Source organism: Octopus bimaculoides, chromosome 19 (assembly GCF_046866305.1).
Source record: "Octopus bimaculoides isolate indiv1 chromosome 19, ASM4686630v1, whole genome shotgun sequence".
NCBI lineage: Eukaryota > Metazoa > Mollusca > Cephalopoda > Octopoda > Octopodidae > Octopus > Octopus bimaculoides.
In genome coordinates this window covers 27,077,331-27,101,121 of record NC_142946.1, presented here as the reverse complement: position 1 = coordinate 27,101,121, position 23,791 = coordinate 27,077,331, and the positions used below count along the sequence as shown (strand labels likewise).

General features: G+C 36.9%; 1 protein-coding gene across 1 annotated transcript; it reads left to right on the top strand.

The window, feature by feature from the left end:
• Positions 1 to 3,197: 3,197 nt before the first annotated feature.
• On the top strand, positions 3,198 to 3,524 carry LOC106867948 (zinc finger BED domain-containing protein 5-like). Its single transcript, XM_014913020.1, has one exon. It carries the CDS (start codon positions 3,198 to 3,200, stop codon positions 3,522 to 3,524), a length of 327 nt encoding a protein of 108 aa, XP_014768506.1.
• The last annotated feature ends 20,267 nt before the right edge of the window (positions 3,525 to 23,791 follow it).

Below are 23,791 nucleotides of genomic sequence, written 5' to 3'. Positions count from 1 at the left end.
TTTTTATTTCTAATCCGTCGCCATGCTTGACCGCTAAATCTACAAGTGTTTTTTTTTCACCTCTCACTGTTTATTTTCTTTTATTCCTTTCTGTTGAAGAGCGTAAGCTCGAAACGTAAAATACTGTTTCACTTTCCCGAGCGTCAAATTTATGCACCTGCTTGTTGTTCATACACCAGTCTTCGTCTTTTGTTTTTCTATAAATTTCAACTATATATATATATATATATATATATAGAACAAAGTAGGGAGACAAGTCTCAAATTTGGTTTCTGGCCGCACGTAATATTAATTCCATACTTAATGTAGTAGGTCCCGAGAAAATGTAGTAAGGTAAACAATGGAAACAGATATGATAATCCTTTATTTATTTATCCATATAAATAAGTAATTTTCCGACATATGTTTCTGCTTAATTACTAAGAGTTTATCTATTTTAATTAGATAATTAAATAAATAAATAATTCAATAATTGTCAATACAATGCATTTAATAAAGAAGCTTCTTCAGGGATTCCAGCGAAATTCTTAGTTGCACCATTTAAAAATATTTATAAATTAAATCATTAAAATCATTATTACCATTATGAACGCTAAAAAATATATAAAAATAGAACAAAAATTTGTTATGTATAATAGAAAGAAAAACTTAATTTCATGGAATGAAAAGAAATCGAAATAAAACAACAATGACATGTCGGTGTTCTTTTTTTTTATATTCCCAGCAGCTAAAGTTACAGTAACAAAAATTTTATCTAATAAATAAAACATATTGCTCGACTAAAGGCGGTGCTCCAGCATGGCTGCAGTCAAATGACTGAAACAAGTAAAAGAGTAAAGAGTATATTATTAATTCTAAAGATTCTTGTCTTAGTAAAATATTAACCTCATCATTTATATATGAACAATTGATACCTTATGATTTATTAGATATACCAAACACATATACATACATACACGTATATATATTCATAATAATATCCCTATATACACACATATACAAATACATGCATACATGCATACTTACACTCGGTCATGCATCTATACATGCAAGTACACTCGTACGCACACGTGCACACATGCATTTCCACACTCAAACATACTCACACACACGTACAGATACATGTATATAGTACTCTTATATATACAAGCATATAAATGTATGGGGAGTAAGAATTGATATATATATTTTAATTTATGTATTCAGAAATTGGTTGAAAAGTTCATTCATACATAGTCATACACATACAGCCATACAGACATACATAAACACACATACACGCATACACACATCCTTAAAAACACAGATTCATACAAACACAAAAACACTAAATATAAAGATTAAAACCAAACATACGCACCCATACATCCATAATACTCATCTACCTTTTTATCTACATACATTCATTTACATAAACACATACACACAGACATAGGCACATATATACATACATATACATATACCTATATACATCTATATATGTGTATATATATATATATATATATATATATATATATATATATATATCATAAATCTCTGAGCGAGATATTATTATTATTATTATTATTATTATTATTATTATTATTATTATTATTATTATTATTATTATTATTATTATTATTATCATTATTATTATTATTGTTCAGTAGTTTTATTTTTATAACGTGCTTTCACTTCACTACCGAGCGCTATTATTATTATTATTATTATTATTATTATTATTATTATTATTATTATTATTATTATTATTATTATTATTATCATGACTATTATTATTATTATCATTATTATTATTATTATTATTATTATTATTATTATTATTATTATTATTATTATTATTATTATTATTATTATTATTATTATTATTACTATAGGTTCGGTAATGATCTCAAGTTAATTGCTGCAAATGATAAACAATTTGAAACAGCACTGTAGATAGTACACAGATTTACCCAAAACAAAATATGAGATTCAGCTTTAAAATGTACCAAAGCAACCTTAGAGTAAAGAAAATCTATTGAGAGTACAATCATATTAGATTAGACCAGTGGTTCCCAAACCGTGCGCCGCTAGATGTAGTTAGATGCACCTCGAAAAAGTAAGGTAATATTTTAAAATATGAAAAATACGAACTGAAATTCACTAAAGTGGCAAAAAGCTAAATATTAAGTTCTAAACTAAGAATGAGTGGTGGCTGTATCATTCAATTCATTTGGACTAATTATGGTATGACAGTGTTATTCAATTTTGAATCTGAAATTTCATAAAGATAAGAACTAAATTAGTATCAATCTATCCTCGAAATTGATGTCTTATGGACATATTGAATGCATGATTATGTTTCAGTTTATTTCGGTCGTAGCCTCAGTAGTTTTCATTGCAATAATAAGTGTGAAAAGTAAACTATTGAACTAAAATATACGATGTTGAACTAACTCTTTTAATACCTCCTCACGCATTGTGGCTGTATTTTAATTTTTTTCATTCATATAGTGGCGAGAATTTTCATCTTTTCAATTAATTTTGAAATACTTCTCAAAAGAGTCCGATAATATGTGACACGCTGTCACTTTTCACAGCTCACTGGTCACGTGTCTCAGTCTCAGTTTGACTCTATTAGTAATATGTGTTCTTTGTGCGATACAATTCATATCAACAGATTAAATCACCCATAAAATGGAAAAGTTTATTAAGAAGAAACATAACTGTGACGATTATGAATCTGAAGCGAACGTTCGTCAAAAGCAACTAATCGTAGTGATAATAATACGAAAGCTCAACCCAATCGTAAATATTGCAACAGCTATTTAAAGTTTGGGTTTCATAGGACTGGCAACGTGGATCAACCTCTTCCGCTGTATGTTGTTTGTGGTGAAAAGATGTCTGACGAAGGCATGTTGCCTGGAAAGTTGAAAAACATTTTACAACCAAACACTCACATTTTCAATGTAAGGATCTGAATTATTTCTAAAGACTGCTAGAACAGTCCTTGAAAAAAGGACGAATGCTTCTGATAAGGCTCAAGTTACGTCTATTGATGTAGCCGAAATGATTGCACTACAAACGAAATCGCATACTTTAGTCGAGTAGATTATCTTGCCTGCTTGTAGAAAGATGGTTAAAACCATATTAGGTGATGAAGCCGAGCAAGAAATAATCAAGATTCTGCTCTCAAAAATACAATCCATAGGAGAATTATGGATTTATATGCTAATATAGAGGGAAATGTACAGAACAAACTTCAGAACTCAGGATTTGCTCAACAGGTTGACGAATCAACTGACATTAGCAACAAAGTACAACTACTTACATTTATTCACTTTATTGATGGTAGCCAAATCATAAATCAATTCTTTTGTTGCGAAGAAATGCCACTCACTACAAGAGGTCAAGATATTTTTGACATTTTATCTGCCTACCTCGAAAAATGGAATTTATCTTGGAATTCAAGTGTTGGAATATGTACCGATGGGGCACCATCTATGATAGGCTCTATTAAAAGTTTTGTATCTCTCATACAATAGCACAATCTTAATGTTATACGTACTCATTGTTTCCTACATAGTGAGGTACTGGTTTTAAAAACAATACCAGTTGAGTTAAAGCAAGTATTAAACCCAAGTTGTTGAAATGGTTAATTATATTAAAAGTTGAAGTGTCGCTTATTTGAACAAGTTTGTGTTGATATGAATTCTCAGCACAAGCGCTTAGTCACAAAAGGTAGATGGCTCCCAAAAGTAAGGTACTACGTCGCATACATGAACTCCAGAAGGAACTGCATGCATTTTTTTAAAGAAGAAAAACGTTGAACGCTTCTTGGAATATCAACAGTGTGAATTTTGGGTTTCCAAGCTGGAACATTTAACAGAGATATTTGCACAACTTAATAGCGTCAACACAAGTGTACAAGGTGGAAATAAAAACATTCTGACTTCGACAGATAAGTTGGTTTCATTTAAGAATAAAGTTGTAATTTGGAAAATAGAGCTGAAGGTGGTAACTTCGAAATGCTTCCCTTAATACGTAAAAGCTGCATAAAAGAAGTGACTCATATTGTATTTGAACAATTGATAAATCTGGAAGAAAGAGACAGATCTTTATTTTCCGTCATTGAACACAGAAGAGTATGTTTGGGTTTGAAATCCCTTCATAAAAATTCCATCTAATATTGATCTGTAAATATGTGAAGAAGAGGAATTGGCATCTATATCCAGTGACCGCGGACTTAAAATCAAGAATGCTGAGTTACCAAGTGATGCATTTTGGATTGCTATTATAGGAGAATACCTCTCAGTAGCAAAAATAGAAAAGCTTTATCCGTTTTGATGCAGTTTTCCATATCATATTTATGAGAATTGGGATTTTCAAATAACATCAAATCCCCAACTTCAAAAAAAAAAAAAAAAAAAGAGAGAGAAGAAGAAGAAATTAGGGTTTGTCTTTCTCAAATACGTCCCAGTATTGAAAACGTTTCCAAAAAAAAAAAAACGTTTTTCAGTGATAACTTTGCTTCATGTATTGAATACAAAGTAAGTACAAGCAATTTTTCTGTATTTTTGATTATCTGTATATTACTTTATAGTTTATGCTATTCTAATATGTAAAAAAAAAACATTTTGAATAAATTTTAGAATTTATGTACAAAGTGAGCCAAAATATCTTGACTTCTTGTAAGGTGCGCCGTGAGTAAAAAAAAGTCTGGGAACCACAAGATTAGACCACACGCAAATATGCAAATACTTAAACAGCAGTGAAAAATTCATTGAGAACGCTATCATATTAACATTATTTACATTCGACGGATATTTGTCCTCATCTTTTTTGTTGTTAACACAACGTTTCGGCTGATATACCCTCCAGCCTTCTTCAGGTTCTCATTCCTAAGGTATTTTTCGATGTCATAATAATAATAATTATTATCATTATTGTTATTATTGTTCAGGTCACTGCTTGGAATCGAACTCGGAATCTTGGGGTTAGTAGCCTGCGCTCTTAACCACTACACCATATGCCCATGGGACAAATATCCGTCGAATGTAAATAATGTAAATAATGTACATAATTCCTCATCTCTTAAATATAGAACTATGCTATCATATTGAATTAGATCAAACACAGATATGCAAATATTTAAACATCAATGAACCAGACGATGTACAACAGACACAAATCATAGGAAGTATTATTATAGATGAATCAGATTATTATTTAAGTAAAACTAAATGCAGGCAAAAATAAGGTAATAGGCACAAATACATTAGCTGTCTAAGTAGGACATTAAACGTCCGGGCTAGACCAATGAGGAAAAGAAGGAGAACAATGACTACACTTAGAGTATATCACCCAAATCTGACATTGAAAGAACATGTTTACAACTAGTACAATGTAGTAGAGGTCATATACAACTAGAAAGCTATAAGAAATATCCACCGTAAGGCTACAAAAATATTTAGTACAGAATAATGAAAATTAATACAAAAACTGCTACGAAACATAAACAAAGAAAGAAACAGTTTTTGACCCGAAGGAAGCAAACAAATATAGAACAGAGGCTGCAATAACAAATACCATGAAGTAAATAGAAAAATGATAGAAATAGAGAAACAGCTAACATCTAAAATAAAATTGGGACGACAGAATAACATGATAAAACGAGGACAAGAAAAACCTCCTTATGACCAGTAGTGGAAGAATCTGAAAAGTGTGGAAATAAAAAATCCTAGCATTCGTTGAGAAACGCAGAACTCAACGCAGAAATTGAAGGTTTCTTTATTGCGGCACAGGGTCAAAGTCTACTACTAGAAACCATCAAAAGCATAAAATGAAGCAGAATGCAGTAAATATTTGCAGAATATATGAAGATGCGGAAGAAACAATTAATCACCTTATCTCTGCCGGCCCAGTTTTAGGCAAGTAACATACATCTACAAGCATGATAAAGTTCCGCGTTACATTCTGGAAGTTATGCCAGCATTCTGAAATGCCAAGAGAAAAGTGATGGTATAGACATACATCAGAAATAGTTTCTGCGAATAGGAAAGTAATCATAGAATGGGTATGCCAAAACATACAAATACGAAGATCAAAGTTAACCGACCAGATACTTTGTCAAGGACGTAATAGCCTCAATAGAAGATATGTCTCTTAAAGAGATATAGAAGTTATCAAAATATAAAGATCTGAAATTAAAAATAAACCGAATGAGGGGGTTGAAGATAGCAACACTCCCTATAGTCATAAGTGCTTTGAGAATCCAAAACATGCAGACGTATGCATAAAAACAATTCAGGATTTGCAAATATGTATGACATGTACAAAGTTACTTTTAAAAAAACAGTCCAGTGTGCTTTTGCTGGTTTAAACAAATCTTATTCAACAAAACTTCAGTTTTTTTCTTTAGATGATTCTTCAGTTGAGAATTTACTTCGACTGTGGCAAAGTATCTCCCACAGGTGACATAAGATTTTAAACCGCAGTCCGGGTCTCAGACATTTTTCGATCTGGGCCTACGTCGCTCGCCCCATTTTCCTTAGCTTTAATGATACACATTTACATATAATGATTTTTTTCTTAGTGTCTTCTTGCACATCTTCTGATATGTTAAGGTATCTGTTCTGCTATTCTTTGATAAGTGCATCTTAACATCGCTAAACATTTTTTCTGTAAATTCGACTTCATCATTTTCCTACATGCTTGTGCGAAACCATTTTTGTTTAGAAAAAAGAACTACGTCTGTTGTTTTATTAATGTTTGCGGCAGTGATGGTGCGTTGGTGTTGGGAACGATGGAGGAGGTCGTGCTTGCATGATTTTTAAATATATCCTGCTCGTCGCTGCTGCTGCTGCTTATTTTGCTGTTGCTGTTGTTGTTGCTGCTGCTACTGTTGTCAGTTCTTCTTTTTTCGATCACATCGACTAGTGGGTGGGAAAGCAATGTCATAGCAGCTATTCCAACAGGCCATTGCTTCCTTCGATAGGGAAAGCCATATTAATATTTTTTTGTTTTAAGATATTAAATTTGCAATTTTAAATCTTAAAGTTCGTCCTGAAACGGTGATTCTTCGCCATACCAACTGCTACTGCTTGCAGCGAGCTGGGTGAGTGGACATACAGGGGAAATGGACCAATTAGATAATGAATTGCTTGAAATTCAAATACGGCTCACCGACTTGATGAATGCTCCAGAAGAAAAATCCCCATGAATATAAGAAGGGTAGATAGGAGTATGATAAATAAAGTAACACAAAAGATAAATACTCTCACACCATACATCCAGACGGAGGACATAACACAAACAAGGAATTTTCGAGCTGTTGCGTTACTTGTTGAAGAGAAAAAATAAATAAATTAAAAAAAACTACGTGCCACGAACACACGTCTTCTTCCGACAGACGCAAATAATAACAATCGAACACACAAACGACCGGCTTTAAAAACTTTAATATCTACAACTTCTGTGAATACCTATCCTTTCCTTTCTCCCTGAGATTTCGAAAATGTAAACATCCTTTTTATTCTAGAACAATACAGTTTTCTCTGTTCGGACATAAAAAAGACCATCTTTAGTGAATTTTAAAACTTTAATATCTACAATTCTCAGGGAAAATGTTACCCTCCTCAGGGATGTTAAAAAAACATCCTATTTATTGCAAAAACACTACAATCTTTTCTGATCGGACTTACAAACGAACATCTGTAGAAAAATTAAAAACTTTAGTATCTACAATTTTGTGTGAAAGTTTCATCGATTTGAGATTACCAAATGCTCAGTACTTAATATGAAAAGAGGGAAAAAAGCAGCCTGCAGAGGATTGCGGTTATGATCAGGAGAGACTATGGGTGAACCCGACGGTAGTGGGTATAGATATTTAGGGATTTTGGAGCTGGATGACATTCTACACAGAGAAATGAAAGTCAAGGTCAGCGAGACGTATCAAAAAAGGGTGAAGATGGTGTTGAAATCCAACCTCAATGCCAAAAATTTGATTACCACAATGAATATCTGGGCAGTTGTGGTGGTCAGATATAGTGCGTCCGTCCTCAAATAGAGTAAGGAGGAAATATCAACACTGGATAGAAGGACGAGAAAGTTGATGACGCTGCATGGGGCGCTACACCCTAAAGCAAACGTAAACAGACTGTATATGAAAAGAAAGAATGGTGGCAGAAGACTAATTAGTATAGACCATTGTATAAAGAGTGAAAGGAGAACGCTTGCCGAGTATTCTGATAACCTACTGCAATATGCTGCGAAAGATATGGGTGTAAATACAGATGAAATGATGGGCAAGGAACAATTTAACCAAGGAGCTGAGGAGAAGAGAGAAGAAGACCTTCTTGAAATGAGAATGCATGGACAGTTTGAAAGGAATACACAAGATGTTTAGGATAATGCAGCATCGTCGGCATGGCTTGAGCGAGGTGATTTGAAGCGTACCACCGAATGCCTGATTGTTAATGCACAAGACCAGGCTCTCGCTACCAATTCAGTGAAGTATAACATTTATAGACCTTCTGACACCCAGAAATGCAGATTGTGGAAAGAGTGTGGAAAATGTGACTCACTTGGTAAGTGGATGTGAGATCCTAGCACAAAAAGAATACAAGCGTTGCCACGATAAAGTGTGTGCGTATCTTCATTGGCTCTTATGCCGTAAATACCAATATCAAGTAACAGTGAACTGGTATGAGCATGAGCAAGTAAAGTTATGCAGGAGGGTGGAAAAAGTAACGATACTCTGGGACTATGATTTTCAGACGGATCGTATAATCGAACACCATCAGCCGGATATTGTCATATTGAATAAGAGAGACAAATACTGTCAGATCATTGATGTAGCCATACCAAATGACATGAATGTTGTGAGTAAAGAGGTTGAAAAAAATCTCCAAGTACTCCGAATTGAAAGTGAAAATGGTATGACTGTATGGAATGCGAGAGGGTAATGTAAAAATGGTACCAGTGGTGATCGGAGCGTTGGGTTCAATCCTATTGAAACTTCAAAACTATGCAAGGCAACTGGAAATCCCATGCAAGATTGATGTCTTGCAAAAAGCAGCCTTATTGGGCACAGCGCACATCTTAAGAAAAGTATTATCTGTCTGAGGTCCTTGTGACTTGACAGATGACTAAAGACTCTGGTACATTTTTACCAACAATGTGTTACGAAGGAATAATAATAATAATAATAATAATAATAATAATAATAATAATAATAATAATAATGATAATAATAATGATGATGATGATGATGATGATGATGGTGGTGGTGGTGGTGGTAGTGGTGGTGATGATGATGATGATGATGATGATGGTGGTGGTGGTGGTGGTGGTGGTGATGATGATGATGATGATAATGGTTTCAAATGTTGGCACAAGGCAAGCAGCTTTGCTGAAGGCAGTAAATCAATTACATCCCGAAAGGATGAAAGGCAAAGTCGACCTCAGTGAAATTTGAACTCAGAATATAAGACAGGCGAAATGCCGCTAACCTCTTTGTCCGGCGTGCTAACGTTTCAGCTTGCTTACAGCCTTAATAATAACAACAACAACAACAAGAACAACACTAATGATGATGATAAGGATGATGACGACGATGAGGATGATGATAGTTTCTTTATTAACCACAAAGGTTTACATAAGGGAAAACATTAAGGACGGTAAATAATAAAACATTCTCTGTGTGTGTGTGTGTGTGTGTATGTGTGTGTGTTGGTGTGAGGACCCTGTGTGTAAACAGGTTTAAGAGAAAAAAGTAATAAAATTTTAATAATGAGTATTCCTCAATCGAGAGTAGACGTTCGAGCGCTGCTCATGGCAAAAACCCATTGGTGCCCTGACTTCTGGGACAGGTGACTTTTCTCAGCTCCTTATCTCCGACTATTCTCAGGACGGGTCTATTCACTCACATCACCTCTCTCAACCAGCTTTTAACAAAATGGCTGGAAGGCATCACTTCCCACCCCACCCATATTTCTCTTTCAAGTGAAACTTGAAGTAGTTGATGTAGGATTGGCCACACAGGAAAGAATTTGCCTTCAGCCCCTTTAATTGCATCAACCACACAACCTCTTTCGCCATAGCGACTAGGTATATAAAAACCGCCGGCTTTCTACTATAGGCACAAACTCTTAAATTTTGATGGAGGGAGCTAGTTACATGACTGGGACGTATTTTATAGTACATGACTGGTACTTATTTTATTGACCCCGAAAGGATGAAAGACAGTCAATTTCGACGGAATTTGAACTAAGAACGCAAAAACCAGCAAAATACCGATAAGCATTTTATCCGGTGTACTATTTTTCCAGCTCGCCATCTTGCTACTATTAAAAGTAATTGTAATATTCCTTTATGCTATAGGTACAAAGTCTGAAATTTTTGAGGAAGAGGGCTGGTCGATTTCATCGACCCTAGTATTCGACTGGTACTTGTTTTATCGACCTCTAAAGGAAGAAAGGGTGTCGGCCTCGGGAGTATTTTAACTCAGAATGTTAAGAGGCATTTCGATCTCGTCCAATAGCGTCATAGTTCACTGGACGGACAGACCAGTTAAATTATTCGGAGTCTGGTTTGGTCCAGATCTCCAATTGGACCAGAACTGAGATGACGTGGTGAACAAGGTAGCCAGTCCCACTCAGAAACAAGCTGAGAAGAAGCTATCCCTGACAAGTCGGACAGAGATAGTGAACGCCTGCATTTTATCCATCATCAGTTACAACCTGACTGTTGTGTCATACCTCATTTCACATCTGACCAAACTGTGAAAAGGGCGTATGAAAAAGACGTGTTTCACTAATCAGATGGTCCAGTACGCTGCTGGAGGACTTGACATTCGTGGTTAATGATGTACAGACATGCGCTGAGGCCGCGGCATCTCCAGCATTCCCTTGGCGGTGAACAGATGTGGTCACGCTAGTCAGATACGTGTTTCCCCAGCCCGTCGCTTTGACAGAGTTGGAATCCTGGGTCGTGCGAAGACTAAGAGATAGTGCCTGACACCTGAAGTACTGCTGGGCTCTCACAGCCTTTTAACAGTCGAACAATGTGGTCGGTGGCATTATTCGTTAGTGTTCTACGTTTAGCTAAGAATTAGTGGCGAGCTAGTGTGATGACATTCTTAGGGAAACTCTGGACGTCGACGAACATCAAAATGCTGGTCTGTCCCAGGGGACTTTCGAGCCGAGTTCCTTGGATAACTCCCAGAAATCTCTAGTCTTGCAGTGCTACCTAGGACATTACTGGTGCGGGGAAAACTGTATAGGCATTGTAGTACCTGGAGCCGGACCTGTCAGCGATGCGTGGAGTGCGACGAAGCCGTTCTGCACGCACTCATCCAGTGCCCAAACATTGCTGACTTGTGAGTTTATGACGGACAGCTGTTGTCACGTATAGGACAGATGTGGTTATCAGCTGAGTTCATTGTGAAGATCTCTTTGCAGCACTCCTTTGGCCGGAAAAGGTAAGCAGTATTTTTCAGGTTGGTGGCCATGGCAAAAGAAGTTGTTTAGTGGACGAAACTGAAGACAAACACTTTCTTCTTTGGCCAATCCCTCATCAACTTTATGGGGTTTCACTTGAGAAGGAAACTGACAGAAAGGGAAGTGTTGCCTTCCAGCAAATTCGTTGAAAGGTGAATAAAAGTATGATGATGATGATGATGATGATGATGATGATGATGATGATGACGACGACGACGATGATGATGATGATATTTTGAAAAAATAAATGATAACAGGGAGTCAAAAACCCTATGCTTACTGAAAATAAAAATGAGGATGATAGAATCTGGAATAATTAGATTAAAAAGAATCCCAAATGGTATTCAGATAAAGTTTGGGATGGAAGTTCACAAGCACTACTGGAATTTCTTGAATCTTATCAAACAGGCATTGGGGAAAGCTTTAAAACAAGTGGAAAGAAATCCTCGAATAACCTCACAAATACCCGGCGTTACGCACTCCATCGTCTAGCTAATAATGATTCTATTGTTATTGAAATGGCGTATAAAGGAGGCGCTATTGTAATTATGGACAAGTGTGAGTATATTTCGGCTTGTGAAGAAGTTTTAAGTGACAAAACTTCATATGAAGAATTACCTGTCGATCCAAACCCTAATTATAGAGAGGAACTTGACAAAATAATTCTAGAAATGGAGGAAAACAATTTCATAAATAAGGCTGAATCCAGGATTTTACGGTCAGAAAGAACACCTGTATTTTATGGTTTCCCAAAAATACACAAAAAGTTCGAAACATTTCCTCGAATGCGCCCAAATTTGCAGCGTATATGGATGTTGTACAGCCAAAATTTCGGAGCGGCTGCATGGCTTTCTTCTCTCTGTCGCAAAGAAATCAAGTTCCTATATTCGGGATACTTTGATTTTGTGTCTAAAATCAAGAACTTTTCTAAGCAAAGAACCAATGTCGAAAACTGTTTTAAGGTAACCATGGATTAAGGTAACTTCTCTATATCCCAATTGCCTCTGTAAGACAGTATTTCATCTAATTTTCTCTGTGAGTTATTGAGGTTTTTGTTACAAAGTAACACATTCAAGGTTAGACAAAAATTTTACCACCAGCAGAGGGGTTGCGCCATGGGTGCCTCCACGGCGGTTAACTTCGTTAAAGTTTGCACGGCGAAATGCGAGACACAGTTACTGAAGACATTCAAACCCCTTCATGGTCATGGACCAATGCTCTGGTTACGTTTTATTGATGACGTCTTTTTTGTTTGGGAATGATCACAGTCAGTTTAACTGACTTGCATTTCTGTGACTGTTATGCTAAAAACTATGGCTTTAAGTCCAACATAAAATTTACGTCTAGCGTTGACTTTTTGGACACAACAGTTAAGTTTTCCGGAGGCAGAATAGTGACAGAGTTATTTTGCTAGCCCACATCATCCCCTATTTGCCTCTACCGCCGCTCCGAACAACCACTTCATAATTCGGCCAAATCCGAAATCCCAATTTTTGAGGATAAAACCGATTTGTACTGATATAGGGGATTACTAGAAACATGCAAATACTTTTGGACACTAGTATGTCAAACATGGTCACAGTGGACCACGATTAAAGGAAATTGCAAATGACAGCTAAGATTAGCAAGGAAAGTCAAATTTACAGGTATTGCAAACAAAGTAAAAAGTATGTGATAGAATTCGTTTAATGATTAACTGGCACCGAAATTTTGCTAGCATTTCAAAAGTGTTACGTGAAAGTTACCAGCATGTTGCGGAAAAATATCCTCGTTTCAAACAAATATTCCCTCAGCCACCTCGGCTTTTAGACAGAATAAAAATATAAGAGAACTATTAATCTCTATTTTTGACTGCAAGAAAACTAACATTGGAGTTTCTGCATAATGTACCTTGAAAAATAACTGCAAGAAAGGTAAGCTCTGTTTATTGTGCAACAACATGAATCAAATCGATTCATTCCATCAAGAATCATAACAGAAATGTTTTGATTTATACGGAAGGTGGGAGTGTAGAGATTCCCATTTGGTGTACGCAGCAGAATGCACCAATCATAACTTGATATATGCTGGTTGTACAACAGAACAATTAAACAAAAGATTCAATGGGCACAGATATGACGTCATGCACAATAGCAGTAATTCGACAGAATCTGCCGAACGTTTTATATCAAACGGCTACTTGAAAGTGCATAATCTTAGAAAATATTCTGAATCTACTACACTTTCAGTCCTCAAAATGCATGAGGAGAAATATGTTTGTGAATTATTAACACTACCCCCTGAAGAATGAACAAAATGACAGAGGAACTTCATTATATTTACACAAAACTGTTTGATTAAATATTCTCCTTCTTTTTCCTTTTCTTTTCACTTTTTCTTCTCTTTTTTTCTTTCTGCCAGTTGTAAAATTGAAAATCGAAGACTGATGATGTTATTGCGTCAAAATGGGAACGTAGGATCTCCTCCCTCATTCAAACTTTTGAATTTGAATTTCTGTAATTTTGAATTTCTATTTATCACTTTTCAGTTTGAACTTGACAAAGACAGGCAAGCTGTCTTTCAAACCAATAGAATATCATTCAAACCGATAAAATATCTATTGCAATCCAATCGCATCGCGCTCTTCATATTACCTAATAATAATAATAATAATAATAATAATAATAATAATAATAATAATAATAATAATAATAATAAACTGGAAATACTCGACATGTGTGGAGTAGCTGAGAACATGCATGCACTGATCAAGAGCAACATGCCTAGTTGGAAAACACGTCTTTTCTGTAACAACCAGCACTTATCCGAGGTAACAATCAAAAGAGGTATCTTCCAGAGAGATTCTTGTTCACCTTTGCTATTCGTTACAGCCTTGATCCCACTCTCTGTAGTTCTATGCAAAGTTAACGCACACTACGAGCTGAAGAAGAATGTACCTCATTTCAACCCCCTTCTCTTAAAACTGTTCACAAAAACAGAGCCCTAAAAGGAGAGGATGGTTCAGACTGTACAGCAAAAGTACAGGAATGACATTCAGAATCTCAAAGTAACTGGTGCTCATTTTGAAGCGGGGGAGGGGGGAAGAAGAGCAGACTGTAAGGGCATAGAACTGTGCACCCATTCTGAAATGGATACGATTGGAAATTGACCAACTTGATCGCACTATCCGAAAGATGATGACAGTGCATAGCTCTCTCCACACTAAGGTGAACGTACACATGCTGTACATGAAGAGGTGTAGAGGTGGACGTGGCCTTATTAGAGTACGAGAGTACATCGACAGTGAAAGAAGAAACATGGCAGAGTATTTGGTAAACAGAGAACTAGACCTGCTACAGTATGCTGCTAATGCAAAAGCATACTGTACCAATAATGGATTTGACAGTGCTGATGAATCCCCATCACGAATAGCCAACGAGAGAAGAAACTCTATTTTGCTTGGAATTACATGATCAGTTACACCGTAAAACTAACAACTTAAAATACCAGGAAGAATCATGAAGGTGGCTTAAAAAGAAAACTGTAAGCCTAATTATCGCTGTCAAGAATCAGGCATTGAATACCAACCCAGGGAAAAGGGGTATATACCTGCGTGAGTCAAACATAAAGATTGTTCCTGTTTCATCAGAGCACAGGGTTCAATACCACCTAACTCGAAGAAAACATCTGGAAACTTTAGAAATACCATACAATCTACGCTTTACTTGGAACAGCACACATACTGCGTAAAGTACTGACTGTACCCCGGTAGATAATATCTTCAATCTGCAACATCACGATATTAGATACAGTGCGACGCCTTCAATAATAATAATAATAATGATGATGATGATAATGATGATGAGGAAGATGATGAAGTTGATGATGATGATGATGATGAGGATGAGGATGATGATGTTGATGATGATGATGATAATGATAATAATAATAATAATAATAATAATAATAATAATAATAATAATATGCCCGGATGCAGTACCAGGCAGTGGCTCTCATGGCTTCTGATCTTAATTGATTGGAAGTGTTATCATGTACATTGTTTTGTTTTGGTATAAAAAGATGGGCTACAGCAAATATTCTGCTTAATACCACATATTTGCTTGTCAGTTGTTTGACCGTAACCAGTTGAGCATGTCCCTTAGTGGCTGACGATATGTGCATCTCTGATCATGAGCAGAAGTAGTGGGGGAGCATTATAGCCATGTGTTGAGAGGAATTCTTTGGGATTTGAATAATTCACCTTTGAAAACATGGGTGTTTTGCTCAACATCCTTAAACAAACCTTATTCAGAAACCTTTTGTGTGGAATGGGCTACTCGACCTGAAGAAAATTCTAACTGGGCCCCACCTGCGAGGTCATGCGCTGTTTATCTTGATATGAGATCACCATGTCGCGCACATATGGTTGTGATGCATGTGCCTGGTGTATCCTTATCAGACGGGTAGTCATGATGGGTATATTGGGCTTCGTATATTTTACCCCAGTGTCACTTTGATGGCATGCACTGCTCTCTCACTCAATAATAATATATTATATATATATGGATTATCTAAAACTATACGCTACAAATGATAAACAGCTGAAAACACTACTACAGACAGCACATGTATTTACCAAAGAAATAGATATGAAATTTGGGTTAGAAAAATGTGCAAAAGCAACTCCGAAAAGAAGCAACCTAGGTAAGAGTAGCAACATCACACTAGATAAAGCCAATGAAATAAGAGAATTAGACTAAAGCCAGTCATACAAATATTTAGGAATCAATGGACTAGATAGGATACAACACACACAAATGAAAGAGAAAATAAAGAAAGAATACTATAGACGAGTTAGATCAATACTAAAAACAGAGCTCTATGCTAAACACAAGATAATAGGTATTAACACTTTAGCCGTCCCAGTTATAAGTTACAGCTACAATATCCTTAACTGGACACTAAACGAACTAACCAAAATAGACAGGAAAACAAGAAAAATAATGACAGATAATAACAGGATCTAGGATGCACCACCCAAAATATGACATAGAAAGTTATATATACAACGTACAGAAGGTGGTAGGGGTCTTATACAACTGAAAAACTATTATAAAATAACCACCATAGGACTACAAAAATACTTACTTCAGAAGCAAGGAAAACTAATACAGATAGCCACAAAACACGAGCAAAACAAAGACAAAAACATTCCTCTTTGCTAAAGCCCTCATCGACTTTTTCATGTTTCATTTGAAAAGGAAAGTGAGGGTGGAGAGGGGGGTGCTGTCCTCGAGTGAATTTATGAAAATGTGGGTGAAAGATGCGAAAAGGGCAAGAGTGGAGGGTACCACTCTCAGTGTAGAGCTGTGAGTCAGAAGAAAGGAGTTGTCCTTGGAATTCAGGGTGATCTTGGATGGTGGGGTTCCTTGATTATCCCTGGAGATCATCCTGTATCAGGGGACCCCATCGCTATCACATTTCCCTCTTTTTCTAGTGTCATAAACTATGTATACTCTTCTTCTTCTAATGCATACAGTGTATACTTTTTATTTTATCATTCCATTATATGTACACCCCCACACTTTATGCCTGTCTTTGTAATGTCCCCCTCATCCTTCCCCCTGGTGGCAAATAAAAGCAAATAAAAGAAATTATTATTATTATTATTATTATTAATCAGGCCTTGTACCTATAACAGAAAGGATTATAATTTTAGGATTATAATATTATAATATTAGGATTATAATATTAAAATATAAAGGATTATAATATCAAAACTAAACGTTTTAATATTATTGATAATTATGAATAATATCAAAACGCTTAGTTTTTTTCTTTTTGTACGTACTTTTGAAGGGCGAGGTATAAAGTAAAAGAGAAATAAAACGTGTTAAACAGAGGAGATATACTTGGAGTGAGTTGCAGAGTGGGAGAGAGGGACAGAAGCAGAGGAAGTACAGCTGAAGTGAGAGGCATAGTGGCAAAGAGGAGGAAGTAAGGGAGAATGAGAGAGAGAGAGAGAGAGAGAGAGAGAGAGAGAAAGAGAGAGAGAGAGAGAGAGAGAGAGAGAGAGAGAAAGAGAGAGAAAGAGAGAGCAGGAGGGAGTTTGATAGCGCTGAGTGGTAAGAGAAATATAACGCGTTAAACGCAGGAGGACAGTTAGAAGCAAGGAGACATAGAGGGAGAGGGGAGGGATGGGAGGGAAGGGAGGGGAGGGGAGGGGAAAAGAGAGAGATGTAGAGAGGGAAATTTAGTAAGAGATAGATTGATTGAAGGAAGGGAGTGGATAGAGAATAATAGTGAAAGAGAATGGAACGATTCTCATACAGAAACGCTGGAAAACTTCGTTTTCGAGGATATATAAAGCCGTTGAAAATATGGAAATTGCCAAAAGAAATGTTACCAATTAATCAATCAATCAATCAATCAATCTACCTATTTATCCATCTATCTGTCTGTCTGCCTCTCTCTCTTTCCCTCTGTCTCTCTCTCCCTCTGTCTCTCTCTCCCTCTGTTTCTCTCTCCCTCTGTCTCTCTCTCCATCTGTCTCTCTCTCCCTCTGTCTCTCTCTCAGCAAATAGCTGTGGATGTTACTGTTACTTTTCTACAGTTGAAGGGAGAAGTATAAAGAAAAAGAGAAACAAAAAGTGTTAAACAGAGGAGGAACCAGAGGAGCTATAGTTCAAGTGAGTGGCAAAGCGGGAGAGAGGAGAGGAACAGAGGGGAAATGAGAGAGAAAGAGAGACAGTGAGAGAGACAGTGGGTGGTGTCTAAAAGGAAAACGGCGAAAAAATATCCTCATTTCAAACAGATATTTCCTCAGCCGCCTGTTGTAGACTATAGACGGAATAAGAATATAAGAGAATTATTAACCTCTATATCTGACTCCAAGAAAACTAACATTGCAGTATCTGCACGCTGTACCTTAAAGAACAACCGCAAGAGAGGTAAGCCTTGTTCATTGTGCAACAACAGGAGTCAAGTGAATTCCATCAGAAATAACAGAAATGTTATGTTTTATACAGAAGGTGGAACATGTAAAGATTCCCATTTGGTGTACGCTGCAGAATGCACGAAACACAACTTAATTTATGTTGGTTGTACAACAGAACAATTAAACAAAAGGTTTAATGGGCACAGATTCGACGTCAGACACAATAACAGTAGTTCGACAGAACTTGCTGAACATTTCGTTTCAAGCGGCTGCAATTTTGAAGAAGACTTGAAAGTGCATATTCTCAGAAAATATTCTGAACCTGCTCCACTTTCACTTCTCAGAATGTATGAGGAGAAATATGTTTGCGGATTATTAACATCACGCCCTGGAGGAATGAATAAGAGGACAGGAGAATACCATCAAATTTATACAAAACTGTTTGATTAAATATTCTTCTTTTTATTTTTTTTCTTTCCTTTTTTTCTGTCGTCTTCTTTTCTCTTTTTTTTTTGTCTTTTTCTTTTCGGCTGTTATAAAATCGTAACTTAAAAACTGATGACGTCATTCCATCAACGTGTGGACGCTGGTTGCTCTCGTTCATACTCTACGTTTAAATTTCTGTAATTTTGAATTTTTATCACTTCTTATTTTAAACTTGACAAAGACAGACGTACTGTTGAAATATCGTTCAGCTATAATAATAATAATAATAATAATAATAATAATAATAATAATAATAATAATAATAATAATAATATGTTTACTGTATTGAAAGTGTTTTGCGTAGAATGTGTGCAGTACACTACTGGGTACTGCACACATTCTACGCAAAACACTTTCAATACAGTAAACATAAGAGCACCACAGCAAACCACAGCACATACCCAAGGCGCACAGAGCTGCGCTCGGTAGTGAAGTGAAAGCACGTTATAAAAATAAAACTACTGAACAATAATAATAATAATAATAATAATAATAATAATAATAATAATAATAAGAAGAAGAAGAAGAAGAAGAAGAAGAAGAAGAAGAAGAAGAAGAAGAAGAGAGCGCAAACCTCCGCTAAGGCAACACCAACGTCCTCTCAACGATTAGCCGGAGAGGATTTTTAAGAGAATATCTGAAATAAACTCGACTACTCTCACAAACGAGAATACTAAAACTGAACCCAACCGCTTTCAAAACGTAAGTAAAAAAAAAAACGGAAGAATAATGCAGAATCCTTGTCCGGTACCAGATCGATCTCAATGGTAGTCATGGAATGTGAAGGTGCGTGTGCGGGCCGTGTGTTTGTAATGCTGTGTGTGTCGTCTGCAGTGGGAACAGGCACAGTTTTCTCTATGAAGGCTTTTTTAGGTCTATCCACTGAAATAATGTCTTTATGACCATTAAGGTCTATAGTGAAAAACTTATCCGTACGTGAAAGAAAACGGAAAGGACCTTCATACGGTGCTGTAAACGGAAGTTTAACAACATCGTTGCGCACAAAAACGTGAGTCCAAGAAGTAAACCTTTCTTCAAGGCAGAGCTAGAAATGCGATTGCCAAGTAGGTTAGAGGTTTTAAACAGGAGCGATATGTTCAAAATTGGTAAAACTAAAAATTGTCGAGGATAAATTAAATCTATTATTGTTAATCAATATGTTAGTGTTATTTCATTTCTGAACGGTTTTGCTGCCGTTTGTTTATGTAGTTTGATTTCTTTATCCATCAATTTCTACTAAGATATAGACGCGAGTAAAATTAATAATAGAGAAACGAAAATAAAACTTTGGAAACACGGACGCCACTACAACTTACGTGGAAACCATGAGCGTGCTTTCAAGGGAGATAATCAGAGAAAGACTTGAAAGTGAACGTAAGATCGTAATACTTCATGTAAAGTAAATATAACAAATAATCCAGAATCCTTGTCCGGTACAGGATCGATCTCAGAATGTAATCAGTTCGTGCTAGTCACGAGGCGAAACATGCCTGAGAGTTTCATCCGAATTTACGTAGCAGTTCTTGAGATATCTTGTCCACAAGCAAACAAACAAACACAACAGAAAACAATATCTCCGCCTTCGCTAAGGCGGTGATAATAATCGTTTCTTTATAGGCTACAAGGGTCTATGTGAACAGTACAAAGACTGGTAAAAAAGTGAAAAATACAAAGAGGTTTCTGTAAGTCTACAGAATTACAAGAAAACAAGGAGATAATATTTCATCTATGAAAATTCTCCAACACAGGGGGAGACCTCTCAGGGACATTCCTGGAAGCCCCATGAAAAGTACAGTCACCCCTTACGTAATTGTCCTCCCCGTTCACTCCACCTCCAAGCTGAAAGCTCATGTTCAGACTAAGCTCGTTCAGTTGGACGATGCTGGCTACTCTTGTTAATTTTTGCTCCTGTTACCGGTTTGAATTTCCTTAGGGCGGCACCGATTACCTCGATGTGCTAGGTATCCGACGCTACTACGGTAACGTTGTCTGCATATGCCGATTCAAATCATCCGCATCCTATTCTAGTGGGATGTCCCTCAAAGTCTTTAGTTTTCACAATGGCCCTAGATTTAACAGAAATAAAAAAGAAAGAAACGAGAATGGGGAAGAAACCTTGGGGAACCTGGCGCATGATACTGAACCGTTCGATAAGTGATCATCATTGCTCATCATGCAATCCTGACTCGTCCTCCACCCGAACAGTTGAGCAAAATGCCACTGAAAAAACCGCTGCTGGAATCGAGTAACACATGCTCATCGTGGTTCACCAAAGACCGAATTGTGGGTTTGTACCTCTGTCATACTTTGGCACTGACAGCGCAGCCTTCGTGCTTTGCATCGAAGAATTAATCTCAGGACTAATCGCTCTGCAAGCATGTCGGTTGCGACGTTTGTTCCAAGCGCCTCTTCTAGATATCTAACTACTCTAATCGCCTTTTCAGGGTGAGTCAACGTTTGTTGTTGACGATTGTCTCCGACAACACCCGCCTAATTCGCTGATCCAGCCTCTGTGAACTTGATGTTCGGGAAAGACACGTTCACCTTCCAGTAACTGAGTCCCTGCGTATGAAATCTAAGGTCAACCTTACATATTACAAATTTGTAATCTGTGTAACCTACCGCTTTAGAAACGGAATAGCCTCTGCTACCACTATCTACTGATTTACATAAAATTCCATTAACGTACGATCTGAATGTCCCGATGCCGTTTGTCTATGCTAAGATTGGTGCATTCAGGAAATACATTCGGTACTTGTCAGACAACTAAAAACGTCTGAGCGGGTTTGCAAGGGTATTTCATGCCTCTCTGCTATCGGCTAGCCCCACACAGCTCCTGTGTACATCCAAGATGTTGTTCCAATCATTCCACTAGCACTAAAGAGCGTGACGTTCTTAGAACGGCCTCCAGACGCTTGAAAAAATTTGGCCATCGTTACTTCGGACGAGTTAACAGAGGTGCAGTCCCGGCAGCGGCGGCGGCGGCGGCGGCGGCAGCCACAACTACAACAAGGCGGCGGTGAGGAGTTTAAATGTGCGAAACAACGAACGAACGGACCTGACGACGCGCACGAGAGCGAGAAGCAAGTGCGTACGAGCTAGCGCGGTTGTTACAGGGATGTGAAACAGAGAGAGAATGTAGCAGCAAAAGCGAGGGCGTTCACTTGCGGACGGACGAGGTAACACTGGTGGCGTATCGAGAACTCACCGGCCGTACAGGGTCAAGCGACACGTACTCGCGTCGGTGAATACAAAGTGGAACAGAGCGATGAGAATTACTCTTCCTCTGTAACCTCATCCGAGCAGCAATCTTTTTAGTTGCTCTCGTCGCCGGATGAGGTTTTCACATAGGAAAGATCCAATGTGGGTGACTGAGATCCAATGTGAGTGTTTGTGTTTGAAAAGGGAGTAAAGAGGGATAGTAAAAAAGAGAGTTATGTTGTTAGAGTTGGTATCGATGATAGTCAAGTCAGTATTGTTCGAGGTCAGAGGTCAGAGGTATCAGTATAGTGGGCGTGTGTTCTGGTGCCGCTGATTTTAAACATTAAATTTTACGATACGCTGAAATATTCGCTGTATGGGAGACGAACCTTAGGGCCCACACTCAGTGTCCCCTTCTCATATAGTGGAGTATGGGTTCATATTTAACGGAATGTTTTTTTTTAAATTAAACAAAACAGGTGCAGGCATAGCTAAATGGTTAAGAAACTCGCGTTCCAGCCACGTAGTTTCGGGTTTAGTTTCACTGTACGACACCTTGGGTGTCTTCTACTATAGTCCTGGGTCGACCAATGCTTTGTAAATGAATTTGGTAGATGGAAACGAGTGGGAGCGTGTATTTGAATCAATAGATCTATGGATCACACTCAGGCGTTCAGTAAACTACAAATGGAGCTGATTTTGGAATACACAGCAGTAATAATAACGTATCCACAAAGTTTCACAGCATCAAAATATTAACTTCTGCAATTTTAACAACATTTTAAAAATCATTAAGAGTTACAAAAAATGTTTCCACGATAGCAATATCAACAAATTCGTAGAAATAATCAACGACAATAGCAAGCATATTAATGCTTTCTCAACAACTTTCAAAACTTCGATCACAAAATCAAATCGTTAACAACCACTTTTGTATCGACATTAACAACGATAGCAACAGCAGACAATAATAAAAACTTAAAACATAATCTGAAAATACAACTAGCAACAATGATAAAAAACTTAACCTCATGAACAGCTACAATCAACAATGATGACGTTCGATAAAAAAGCAACAACAGTAACAAGGAACAAAAAGCAAGACAAACAATAACAAAAATGACGAATGTCAATAAAACTACATCATACATCATTACACGACGGAAAATGAAAAACGAAGGCTAGAATAAACAATAACAATAAAAATTTTAAAAATCACAAAGTACAACAATAGCAGCGACTACGTCCACTATCAAATAATCCTGCGCAAGAACAGCTATTAACAATATAATAAAGTTTTTTTTCTAATCAGAAGGCTGCAGTAGATTTCCCCGTCTAGTATTTTAGAAATAAATCCCAATTCACAGATAAGATGTAAATGAAGGAAAATAAGCATGCTGAAACAAATTTGCTAAATAGCTGATTAAAGGCAAATGTGTAATTGTGGATGAGTGGATGAGTATGTATGTGTGGGGGGGGGGTAAAGAAGAGGAGAGAGACAGGGGTACAAAAGAGGAAAAAGAGACAGGAGTACAGAAGAGGAGAGAGAGAGACAATAATCTGTTAGCCACACAGCAAAATTTAGGGAGTCACTAACACATTTTTCATTCAAACATGAAGCCAGCAATCATTGAGGGAAGGTATGGACATCACAACATTCGATTTGTTACATCAAAAATGATCCACACATCTAATCAAATAGAAACAA

Excerpts from the sequence above, each read along its gene's own strand:
- LOC106867948 (XM_014913020.1), top strand. The coding sequence starts at position 3,198 with ATGGATTTATATGCTAATATAGAGGGAAATGTACAGAACAAACTTCAG.